This window comes from Pimephales promelas, chromosome 3 (genome assembly GCF_988280905.1).
Source record: "Pimephales promelas chromosome 3, fPimPro1.hap1.1, whole genome shotgun sequence".
Taxonomy (NCBI): Eukaryota; Metazoa; Chordata; class Actinopteri; order Cypriniformes; family Leuciscidae; genus Pimephales; species Pimephales promelas.
The window spans coordinates 39,502,823-39,516,463 of NC_142771.1; the positions used below are offsets into that span (position 1 = coordinate 39,502,823).

The window sequence follows — 13,641 nt, forward strand, 5'->3', positions numbered from 1 at the left end:
AACAAACTACAATTATTAAGAAAAACATAACTAACAGACAAGTATAATCACAATAATTTATTTATTGCAAAAATGTCGAAAACCGATACCAAAAGCCGTTCACGTGATGAAGCGTTGCAGTCGCAGTCTTCTCTCTGTCTCTGGCAGTATTGTAATAGTTTTGTATAAAGTACAGAGCAGAAATTAAATAATGAAAATGTTAATCCGGCTTCGGTTCGCGCTTCTCCATTTCAAAATTCAAATGAACTAAACTAACCAACCGGCACATTCCTTCATGTCGCAAACTGTGACGAAGCAGGGAAGAGCCAATGAACGTTTGATATCACTGCCGTAAAACATGACGTATCGCTTCTCAAGGGCGCAATTTTTGAATTTGAATTCATCAGCGCGGGGTTTGACATGTACGGTCGCTGCTGAGAATGGAGAGATCACGACTGGATAAGAGGCTGAATTAGGAGTTGTTTCTTACAAACAACTATGGATTCTAAAGATTTGAATTACATCAAACTAATCAAATTGATGTCTTTTGTGATTTTTTTGTTGTGTTTTATAGGAGAAAACGCTTTATGTGTCTCAAGGTAAATAAACTATTACAAAATGGTTGAACGAGTAGCTAACGTTAAAGACTGTATTTTTAAGGTTTTATAGTGTGTTTAGCAACATGCAGGCGAAACGAGCAAAATGTTCATATTTATGAGTATTATATCAATAAATGCGACTGAAAACTTCATTAATAAGACAGTGGAATGCAACAGAGTCAAAACATAATGCTGCTACGATATTAATATGCATAAATTGTGATACGTACAATGTGTACGTCGGTGGATTTGTTCATACGTAAATAAATTACGTTTTTGTGCTGTCAATACGTAAATATTTTACGTTTTAGTACTGTAAATACGTCAGTATTATACGTTTCTGCGCATATAAAACGTAATTATATATACGTATGATAGAACGACACTTTACGTATAAATACATACGTATTCTCATGAGATCACGTTGCATAACCACAAGCGCTAACATAAACAATAACCGAAACACAGGCCTATAAATACACAAAAGCCAACAAAGCTAGTTTGATAAACACAGGTGAAGCAAACAAACGAACTAATGAGTAACCATAGTAACAAACAAGAGGGTAATGAGTAATCTAGGAGACAAATAAGAACACAGGCAAACGGGAACTAAGCAGACAGAGAGAAGACAACCGCAAAAAATACATGTGACACCCATCCTGTGAAAACCGTTTTGAAATCGGACATTGCATTACCATGGCAACGGTTCTTCAAACCCTTTAGGGCTCCTCTGCCTAGTGGGCGGTGTCATGTTTCAATTTACAACATTTATTTCAAATATTTTAAAATACAATTATAATCTTGACAAAGCACATCTTGTTGGAAAGATCTGAGACTCACTGTTTCATATTTGGTGACTGTTTTGTGATAGAAGGGATATTATGACAGAAATCTATTAATTTGTTACAGAAGAACGCATCAACGGAATGTGTGTGTCACCTGGTGGCCATTTTTGGTACAGCGCCTAAACAAGATCTCACAGGAAGTTACATTTTGATATATCATATTCAATTTCAAAAACATATGGCTTTGATATTATAGCAACTTTCGAGTAAAATTATTTTGTAAAATATATTCTTACTGTACAGTATATTTGTTAATACAGTTAACGTAAACTTATATAACTTTATTACATTTTCATTTTTCTAAGTGCTTCTAATAAACTTTGTGTCTTCTTTAAAAGAAACCAAGCTTAGGGTTTGAGCCATTTAAGTTTAGATACATTTTCACATCTGCACTCAAAATGCAGAGTGACCTTTAAGGGGTTAATCTGAAGCTATATTCATAAATGTGGTATTGAATATTGTCCAAAAAAAAAGTTTTTTAAAGTTTGAAACTTTGAAAGAGAGGAAATGATTGTTTTGTGGGCCTTAAGTTTCAGCAGTAAAAAGAAAGAGACAAAACAATGAATTAAGATTAGAAATATTTAGTCACAGCTGCTCAACTTTTCATACATCAGGAATAATGATTTTGGAATCATTCAATCTGCTACATTGTTGTTTTCTTTTATATTCCGGGGTTAGGCTGACACTTGACGCACTGACGCTTTTACAACAAACTGTGTTGATGCTTCCAAGCTTTTCACACAGAGATCGACTTCTCTATCTGGTGTCAATAAAAACTCCTACACTGACTGTGTCATTCAGGGTTTGTTCATCGGGAGGTTTATTAATAAGCACAGATACACTACCAGTCAAAAGGTTTGGATCTGTAAAATGTTTTTTTTTTTTTAAAAAAATCTCTTCTGCTCATCAAGGCTGCATTTATTTGATAAAACAAAAAACAAAAAAACAAATCAAAAACAGTAATATTGTGAAATATTATTACATTTTAAAACAGCTTTTCTATGTGAATATATAGTAAAATGTAATTATTCCTGTGATTAAAGCTGAATTTTCAGCACCATTACTCCAGTCTTCAGTGTCACATGATCCTTCAGAAATCATTCTAATATGAGGATTTGATGATATAGAAAGATTTCTCATTATTATCAGTGTTGAAAAAAGTTATTTACAGTTTTATTTCAATATTATTTGACAAATAGAAAAAAATAAAACAAATATTTTACAAGATATTCTATTTTAAATAAATGCTGTTTTTTTTTTACTTTCTATTCATCAAAGAATTCCTGATATTTTTTTTTACTCTGTTTTAAGCAGTGACAATAATACTTAATGTTTTTTGAGCATCAAAACATCATATTATAGCCTACTGATTTGTGAAGGATCATGTGACAATGAAGACTGAGTAATGATGCTGGAAATACAGCTTTAATCACAGGAATAAATTACACTTTAGTATATTAAAATAAAATAAACAATTATATAGTTATATCATTGTCATAATATTAGACAATATTACTGTTTTTTGTTGTTGTATTTTCAATCAAATAAATGCAGCCTTGATTGGTGAGAAGTAACAAAAATTTTTTTTTTTAAATTACAAATCTTACCGATCCAAAACATTTGAACTATTATTTAAAAATAAATTTTTAATCAGGCCACATTATATTGTATATAAATACATCTCAAGAACACTATTTTATGTTTGTTTATTTATTTATTTTACTTGAGATTCCTGCACTTTAGGATCTATCCCACTCAGTGACATCAGGGTTATGAACACATGTGATTGAGAACACTTTACAATACAGTAATAGGCCTATAATATTAACACACGTGCTTGAGCAGCTGTGTAAGAATTTTATAGCTTAGGGATTCCACACTGTCCAAATGGCCATTTATCTTTCATTTTAAAAACTGATTTAGGCTATTCATTTAGATTTTTGCTTAGCCCTTAATAAGCACGGATTTTATTATGTCACTTTTAAATGGCACCCCTATTTCAGTTACCTGTGCAGGAGAGAACTACAGAGAGCACGTAGATCAACGTCATCACGCAGCGGAACTCTGTCAACAGAAACCGAGAGCGTTCGGATGACCAAACATCAGATTTCGGCTCAAAATCTAACAATATCTTCACGTGTGGCGGTAAGTTCATTCAAATGTTTCACAGTTATAATATCAATGAGTAAAATCATTTGTTTCGAAGCCTTAGCCTTTTGTGACTAGACATTTTAAACACCTAAAACTTTTTCTCTCCTGACAGACAGCGGACTATCACGGAAGAAACTATAATGGCGGCACACCTGGTGAGAGGTGGCGTTTAGGACGAACTCACGGATAGGCTACAGCACACGACTGCGACAAAAAAAAAAGCAGTAGGCAAATATAATCCTGTAGGGAAAAGTTTACTTATAATTACGAAGGGGTAAACGAGTTTATTAAAATAAACTCGAATTAAAAGCGAAAGCAAAAACAAACCTCGGTCCACTGAAAATGCCTGTACACACTCGTCTCAAGGTGACGTCGGTATAATAACGATCTTGGCCAGATTTTGTATTTAAATGGCAAATGATCTCAAGATTATGAGCACATGAGCTCAAAAACTATGTGCCAAAAACTGTGTAAGCTTATTTTGTGTACATGGCAATGAGTGAGGCTAGCTAAAATTCACCCAAAAATTAAAATTAGCCCATTATTTACTAACCCTGAAGCCATCCTAGGTGTAGGCCTATATGACATTCTTCTTTCAGACTCATTCAATTGAGTTATAAACAATATGCCCCTGGCTCTTCCAAACTTGATAATGGTTTTCTGCAGTGAAGTGATGCGTTCGTATAAGAAAAAATATCCATATTTAAAACTTTATCGACTAAAATAACTAGCTTCTGATAATTAGGGTTACCCACTTCCCGTTGGATGGGACTGCCAGTAACCGCATCTGGGGGAAAAAACCCAAAAAATAGATAGTTTAAGTTGGTCTGCAGTATCATTTAGAATGTGGATGATAATAATTCAACTTCATAATAATAAAATGTTTTTGTAAAGCACAAATGAGATCCGCCACACCACTAGTCAAATATCCTAAAGGAATATGCTAAGAAATTAATATTATAAAATAGATAGTTCTGGTCCTTGGTGATGATTGAATGAGCTGTTTACAAAGAATTGTGAAATGTTCTATAAACACACACCTGTGAGCTCATTATCCCAGTATTATTGCGCAGACAGTGTGTGTTGCTGTTTTTGTGTTTTGTGTCCTCATAAAAACGGCCCTTAAAGGTGCTCTAAGCGATGTCACACGTTTTTTAGGCCCAAACTGCTTTGTCACATACAGCAAACTCTCAGCAATCTCCTCACTATCCGCTAGCTGCCTGTCCCCTAAACACACTGTAAAAAACCGCGGTCTATGCAGACAACCCAGGCTCCACAAATGGCAAAAAAACAAACTGCGGCAACCCGTCAACAAGAGGTCACGTCACCTGACATCGCTTATAGCATCTTTAACTGGCCTAAAATCAATCAATCAATCAATTTTGTCAAAATTCAGTCAGTGTATGGTCTGTGTTTCCACATACAGGCCTGAAACAATGTCTCTTATCTTGGAAGAAGTGAAGTAGAAGTCTGCCTGTAAAATGAGTGTGTATGAGGAGAAAGAGGAGGAAGCGTCTGTTCACACTCAGAGAGCAACATCTCCAGGATCCAGCTGTGTGTCCATGAAGAGTAACATCTCCATGTTTGAGCCCCCTAATCTCAGTGATGGACAATCTCCAGTATTCAGCTGTGTGTCCATGAAGAGCAACATCTCCATGTTTGAGCCCCCTAATCTCAGTGATGGACAATCTCCAGGATTCAGCTGTGTGTCCATGAAGAGCAACATCTCCATGTTTGAGCCCCCTAATCTCAGTGATGGACAATCTCCAGGATTCAGCTGTGTGTCCATGAAGAGCAACATCTCCATGTTTGAGCCCCCTAATCTCAGTGATGGACCTGCTGGAACCTCTGGCCCTGTGTGAGTATCATGTTGCCCTTTTACATAATTCACTCACTGATGTTCTTTTCTATGAATATTAATATGTTAATAATAGGGCTGTCAACTTGGTTGAGAAATTACCCCTAAAGATTGTTTAAAGTATTTTAAAAACAGGTGACAAGCAATTGCACTCCACGTGTGACTCCCTGATGAATGTTCATTAGCCGCAACGGGCTGGTGTGCCATTATAATATTGATCTTTCAAACTGACATTTAGTAAAAACAGACAAAGTTGTGTTATTTTTATTTTATATGTACACATAGTAAAGAGAATGTAGGCAACATTTATGATAAAATAAATATCTGACATATGTTATGTTTTTAATTTATAAAACAAAATGTCACAACCCTTTTTGTTAAATGTCAGTTTTAATGATCAATAATAACCATTATAAAAGTATAAGTAGCCTAAAAGGTTTAAGAAGCTAAAAAAGAAATAAAGCAAACGATTCAGTCAAACATAAGTCAGTTCTCTGTGCTACAACGTTGAAGTTAAATAGACCAAATATATAAAGTTAAGAACGTAAAGTTATACAGGAGATCATGTTGTTTCTCCATGTTTACATTTTGAAAGTTTCACTTGTGCTGAAAGTTCATGTTCCTGCTTTACCCAGATAATCACCTTGTGAACTCACTAGAACAGCCTTACAGATCAATCAGGCAGACGCGGATAACAGTAATCTGTGTCTGCTTTATTAAATCAACATGTATTAGTTTATACATACTATATAATATTTGAAAGAGAAAACTGAGGTTTCATTAACAGTATGGCATTAAAAGCAATTAGGATAACTTGATCAACTGGGTATTTTTTTTCTGCTGAGGTATTTTCTTCTACTCAGTTTATAATGGACATGCACACTGGCTCAGTTTAGCTTTCATGTGTATTTGTTTGAAGTGTTTCTTACTGTTGACAAAACCTCTGTTTTCTTTACATGTAATACCAGTACTGCTCTATAAACCAGTATTGGTGTTAATTTATTGAAGCAGACAGATAATCTGCAAATAAACGATCTGAAATATTCTCTCTTGCTCTCAGTATCTTCAGCAGGAAGAGAAAGAGAGCAGCATCTCCTCTACAGCCTCCTGATCTCAGTGATGAAGCAGCGCCCTTTCACCGTCTGTGAGTATATTCATGTAGAGCCAAACATTCAACACAACAACACACAGTGTACACACAAACAACAAGAGGGACGTTATTACATTTTTATGTTATTTCAGCAATAAAGTCATGTAAAGAAAGAGCTAGGGACTTTATTAAATAGCTTCTCTTCTATTTGTCTTTTATATGTCTAAATGACATATGACATATATGGACAGTAACCATAGGGGTGTGCGATATGACGATTTTTAATCGTGGACGATTAAAATGTCTCCACGATCTGCTTTTGAAGAAATATCGTAGTATCGTGTTACAGTGCATTCTATCAGTTCAGTTCTGGCGCCTCCGTCTCTCAACTGTACAACGCGACGTAGCCTACACATGATCACACGTTAATGAATAGGTACGGGACACTGCAATTCACAAAAGTTCATTATTTGCATAAGCCTTGCCGGTTAAACATTTAATTCACGCGCTAATGCGCTGTTCTAACGTGCGCTTTCCTGACCGCATAACCTCCGACGCTCACAGGCACTAGAAGCCTGAAGTCTGTCAAACAGCGCCTGAATACTGGACTAAGTTATCTCTCGAGTCTTATTACGCTAATACTGTTAAATACACACAATGTTTACATAAACAGGCTATGTCTAAAGTGAAAGCAAACATTTGAGACAATATCTGGTGTAATATGCGTCTATATTAAACGCGTCGCGTGCTGGTCTAAAAGCCACAGGAATAAATATTACTGCCGCTTGTCCTTAAAGGGATAGTTCACAAAAAAAAAATAAAAAAAAAATAAAATAAAAAATCCGTCATTATTTACTCACTCTAATGTTGCTCCAAACCTGTATTAATTTCTTTCTTGTGCTGAACACAAAAGACAATTTTTTTTTTAATGTGGGTAACCAAACAGTTGCTGGTCCCCATTAACTTCCAGGAGAGAACCTATAAAAAAAAAACTATAAGGGGACCAGCAACTGTTCGGTTACCCACATTATTCAAAATAACTTTTATTTTCAACAGAAGAAAGAAACTTATTCGGGTTTAAAACATCTTGAGAGAGTAAATTAAGAAAATTTTGCAACTTGCAAAATATTAAAAGCAACTTGAAAAAGAATCGTGATAAAAAATCGTGATCGTGATTTTCCTGAAAAAATCGTGATATGATATTTTTTTCATATCGCCCACCCCTAAGTAACCATATTATAGTCTATTAATCAAACACTTCTTTCTAAATTTGTTTTGTGGTGTGTTTTCAAATGGGATAATTTAATATTAAAGACATTTAAATATTTTCTCTTTTGTTTTTGTCTTTCTGTTCATCATAATGTCTTTTCAGTGATTGGAGAGCTGACCAGATCAGAGATTCTCACCAGCCAGTGCATGATGATCTGCAGAGAGTCAAAGACCAGCACAAAACCAGCATGAAGAACAGATATGAGAGCTTATTTGAGGGAATCAAACTACAAGAGAATCAGACTCTCCTGAACAGGATTTACACACAGCTGTACATCATAGAGGGAGAGAGTGAAGGAGTGAATGAAGAACATGAGGTGCTACAGATGGAGAAAAGTTACAAGACCCTCCAAGACACTCCAATCCACTGCAATGACATCTTTGATCCTTCACCTGAACCAGGATATGAGGAGAAGAGAAGAGAGAAGAAAGACAAAATCAAGACTGTTCTTACTAAAGGCATCGCTGGAATCGGGAAAACCGTCTCTGTGCAGAAGTTCATTCTGGACTGGGCCGAGGGAAAAGCCAATCAGGATGTAGATTTCATGTTTGTGCTTCCATTTAGAGAGCTGAACTTGATTAAAGATCATCAGTACAGTCTTCACAGACTTCTGCTGGACTTTCATCCTGAACTTCGAGATCTGGACTCAGAGATGTATGATGAATGTACAGTTGTGTTGATCTTTGATGGTCTGGATGAAAGCAGATTGACACTGATGTTTTCAGACAGTGAGAAAGTTTCTGATGTGACTGAGTCTTCATCTGTGGGTGTGTTGATGTCAAACCTCATGAAAGGAGATCTGCTTCCCTCAGCTCTCATCTGGATCACCACCAGACCAGCAGCAGCCAATCAGATCCCCTCCAAATACATCAACCGTGTGACAGAAATTCAGGGATTCAATGACCCTCAGAAGGAGGAATATTTCAGGAAGAGAATCAGTGATGAGCATCAAGCCAGCAGAATCATCTCTCACATCAGAAGAGCAAGAAGCCTCCACATCATGTGTCACATACCCGTCTTCTGCTGGATCTCAGCCACTGTGCTTCAAAACATCCTGAAACAAGATCTCAGTGCAGAAATCCCTCAAACTCTGACTGAAATGTACATACACTTCCTTCTCATTCAAACTCATATGAGGAACCAGAAGTATGAAGAGAGAGATCCAGAGAAACTCCTGCAGTCCAACAGAGACGTGATTGTGAAACTTGCTGAACTGGCTTTCAATCAGCTGATGAAGGGCAATGTGATGTTCTATGAGGAGGACCTGTTTGAGAGCGGCATATACGTCACTGACGCCTCAGTGTATTCTGGGATTTGCACTGAGATCTTTAGAGAGGAATCTGTGATTTATCACAGGAAGGTTTACAGCTTTGTACATCTCAGCTTTCAGGAGTTTTTTGCAGCTCTGTATGTGTTTTTCTGTTATTTACACAAGAAGAGTGAAGTTATGAAAGAGTTCCTCACAGTAAAGTCCAGAACTCAATCTGGGAATGTTCCTCTGGATGTGTTTCTGAAGGATGTAATGAATAAAGCCTTGGTGAGTAAAAATGGACACCTGGATCTTTTACTTCGATTCCTTCATGGCATCTCACTGGAGTCCAACCAGAGACTCTTACAGGATGTGCTGATTTACACAGAGAACAACCCAGAGAGCATCGAGAAAATAATCCAAAACCTCAAACGAGGTCAAAAAAACAATGTCAGTCCTGAAAGATGGATGAATCTGTCACACTGCTTGATTGAGATGAAGGATCATTCTGTTGCTGAAGAAATGCAGGCATTTTTAAACTCTGAAACAAAAAGAAAAAGTCTCTCTCTTGCACAATGCTCAACATTGGCGAACATGATCCTGATGTCGGAGGAGGTGATGGATGAGTTAAACTTCATGAAGTACAACATCAAATCAAAAGAGGGTAAATGGAGACTGGTACCTGCTGTGAGGAACTGCAGAAAAGCTCTGTGAGTGTGAAAATATAAACATAATTATATTTGACAGAAGTTTTGATTGAGGTTCAATGAGTTTTATTGGGGGGGGGGTTGTGTTCACAAATGTTTTTTTTGTAAAAAAATAGTTTCACTCTTGTTGAACATGACAAATCTCTAAAAGGCTAAGGCAGGTGTTGATGTCATTTTAGTCAAAAGAATTGGTTTATGTATTAAAGTACTTCATCATATTTATAGGAGTTTTTATGGTGAATTTGGTTAAAGGGATAGTTAATTTTGAAATTCATTTTTGATATGTTTTAGCTTACCTCAAGGGCATTCAAGATGTAGGTGTCTTTGTTTCCACAGTATTTTCAATTTTGATATTTTTCAGTCAAACCGTTGTTGTCTATCAGTCATACACTGGAGGCTAAGGGGGTCCACCAAAGAGCATGCACAGAGAAGTCCAAATTAAACATGATTTAATGACTCGTAAATGTAAGTACACATTGATGGCCTAAGACACGAAACGAGCGGTTTGTGTGAGAAAAAGAACAGTATTTATATCGTTTTTACCTCTTATAATCACAGTCACGTCTATGTACTCTGAGGGCGAGGGTTCTTCTCTCTTTGCAAGTGCCGGAAAGCCCCGGAAGTGATCTCTCGCGTGTTTACGTCACTCATTGTTTACACAGAGATTTCAGAAGTGTTACCCATCACTGTGAAGATCTAAACATATTTAGATATACAGGAAATTGCAATGGAAGACGATTTCGATATATCAACAGACAACGTTTTTTTGCAGCCGCACAAGAGATCACTTTTGGTGCTTTCTGGCGCTTGCGCAGACCGAAGCGCCCGTGTCTTCAGATCACTTGGAAGTGGCTGTGGTTACAAGAGGTAAAACGATATAAATACTGTTCGTTTTCTCACACAAACCGCTCGTTTCGTGTCTTAGGCCATCAATGTGTACTTACATTTACGAGTCAAATCGTAACTCTCAAATCGAGTTAAATCATGTTTAATTTGGACTTCTCTCTGCATGCTCTTTGAGGTGGACCCCTATACCTCCATTATATGACTGACAGACAACAACGGTTTGACCTAAAAATTGAAAATACCGTAGAAACAAAGACAACTACATCATGGATGCCCTTGAGGTAAGCTAAAACATCAAATTAATTTCAAAGTGAACTATCCCTTTAAGTAATTCAGTGCTTCTCAAACCTGTCCTGGGTCCTCCAACACTGCACATTTGATGTCTCCCTCATCTAACACACCCGATTTAACTCAGTAGTTTATTAGTAGAGACTGAGAGAATTTAATTTGGTGTGACTGATGTGAGAGACATCCAAAATGTGCGATGATTGGGAATAATATTATTCCCAATATAATAAGTCTAATTGGTCAAACAAAAAAATGTTATTTTTTTATGGTTCAAAATACGCAAAATTCGCATCTAAATAGTTGCCTAATTTTTTTAGTAAGGCAATGTGTTTTAGTTTGGAAACCTGTTGCTTTAAATTTCTCAATTATTATTTCTAACACATTCTCAAGCAAAATATTGCCTTGGTTTATCTCAAAAATAATTGGGGCGACTATTTGAATGAGTATTTTGTGTTTGACCTGTTAGACGTCAGTAATACCAACAGAAATTTCCTCTTAAACTCAACTCAATACTTTGTGTAGCAGAAACTTAAGTCCAGTGAAAATCACACATGAATACACATTAGTGCAATAATAAATATATTGCCACTTATTTTTCAATCTATGAAAACAATTCCTTATGTAGAATTAATTATATTTTAATATACTAATGCAATATATTATTCTGTAATTTCCAATATAATTAAACCATTTAATGTATTGATCATCAATATATGGAGAAATATGTTATTTGCATTAGGGGACATCATCAGTACAACAGCAAGTATTATAACCAGAGTCCTTGCTGTTTTCAGATTGGCAGCCTGTAATCTCACAGATCAGCACTGTGAAATTGTGGCTTCAGCTCTACAATCCCCAAACTCTCCCCTGAGAGAACTGGACCTGAGTAACAATCCCCTGCTGGATTCAGGAGTGAAGCTGCTCTCTACTGGACTTAAGAGTCCAAACTGTCAACTCAACATACTGAGGTTTGTGTTTCACACTGATGATAATTAATACAGACCCCCGTCAAGCATGTTTAAGAAGAAAACATTTTGGGAAATAGAAAATTGTTCTGTTTTTCCCTTCATAAGCCTAACACAAATCTAACTGCCCTTTTGGAAATGTTTACAGTGGTGTCCAAAAGTTTGAGACAAAAAGTAAAAATGTTTATATTCTGAACAGTGTTTTATCATTTTATTAACATATTTTCATGACAAATGACCCTTCTCTAAGCCCTATCTGTTAAATTTAACTGACCAGTTCTACATTAACCACTGTTGCTGGGTTTTTTTCTGACGTTTTGCTTTTATTAAACTAAATTTATGAATCCTCTTCGTGTCTGGATAATTTTAAATACAAACAGAAATAAAAAAATAAGCAGACATGAAAACTACTCACCTTTCTGCGAAATTCGCCGTTTTGAAACCAAAATAGGTGACCTACGTGAATCGTGTAGATTCGATGAGAAAATGTTTGGAGGGAGGGGGGGGGGTATAATACGAAGCCATACTATAGTATAATGTGAGATAGAGATTAATATTTAAGTCATTCAATTCAAGATCACGTAAAATTTTCCCTCCGCTGCAGCTGTCAGTAATTCTCCATTCAGCATTCAAACAAACAGCGCGCCGTCAGTCATTCAACATTCAAACAGCTCAGCGTGTCGCGTTCGGCAACGATGAAACTCTCTCCAAGATGATTAAATGTTAATATTATACTTAATCTGTAGATAAAGCTCTATGGTTTCGCATAAATTGACTATCTTGCAGTAGTAGCCTACCTCAATCATGTTCCTTTACCGCGTGTCTATCACAACATTGGAGAGCACTATTGTTCTTCACGCGCACAGTAACTGAAATGTAAAATTGTTAAAAGAAAAGGCTCAATAAACTATTGCACAGATAGATAATGTATAATTATCTAATAGATAGATAAATGTATAATACACTATGCATCGATATGTATTTCCTTTGTGCTTTGAACTTTTCAATGCGTAACTTAGTCACAGAGATGCGCGCTGTGACTCATGTTGCCTCAAGCGCATCATTCAGCGTTCGGGATGCGCATAAGCGCTGTGTGCAGCACTCTATTATTGGGGTCTTTCATAATCATATCATAATACTTTTGCGAAATGAAAGATTATTTATAGTATTTTTTTGTTCTGTTCTATCCTATCTATCATATGTTGCTGCCTCATTAAACCGCTGTGCTATACATTTGTGCTATATATATATATATATATATATATATAATGTTAATTTTATAGTAGACTATAAAATAATTGATCTTTTTGATTTTTATCTTGTTTTTCATGAATGTATTTTACAACAATACAAAGAGCAATGTGTAACGTTTTACCAGATTTATTGCTACACTTATTGTCTCTTATTTGTTCCCCACTAATTTTTTTTCCACTAAATGTTCTGATTTTATAAAATTATTAAATTTAAAATTAGTTACCCTCCAATCTAGTTTATAATATAATTTTTGTTGTAGGTTATGATCATTTTTTTTCTTTATAAGGAAGTTGTCTGTATTAAGTAGATTGTGTTTAACACACAAAAGAGTGATTATCAGTTCAACAAACAGTTATAGAAATTCTACTGATGATTTTTTTTAAACTGCGTTGGTAACGGATAAGCCTAGGTATCGGTCTTTTTTATTTTTATTATTAGGCCTATTATTATTAGCTAATGCTACGGAGGCAATAATATTTTTTGACTCATGGCTGAAGTTAAGTTTCTCCAGCTCTCCACAGGTTGGCAAAAAATGCATCT

At 35.8% G+C, this 13,641-nt stretch overlaps 1 protein-coding gene across 1 annotated transcript in view; it reads left to right on the forward strand.

Moving 5' to 3' along the window:
• The first annotated feature begins 5,003 nt into the window (after nucleotides 1-5,003).
• Nucleotides 5,004-13,641, forward strand: part of LOC120474881 (uncharacterized) — a 28,130-nt gene continuing 19,492 nt past the window's right edge. The window contains exons 1-4 of the mRNA XM_089128873.1: nucleotides 5,004-5,432; nucleotides 6,493-6,576; nucleotides 7,895-9,751; nucleotides 11,677-11,850. Of these exons, the coding sequence (XP_088984999.1) occupies nucleotides 5,056-5,432; nucleotides 6,493-6,576; nucleotides 7,895-9,751; nucleotides 11,677-11,850 (2,492 nt within the window). The 5' untranslated portion in view covers nucleotides 5,004-5,055. The remainder of the gene's footprint in view (nucleotides 5,433-6,492; nucleotides 6,577-7,894; nucleotides 9,752-11,676; nucleotides 11,851-13,641) is intronic.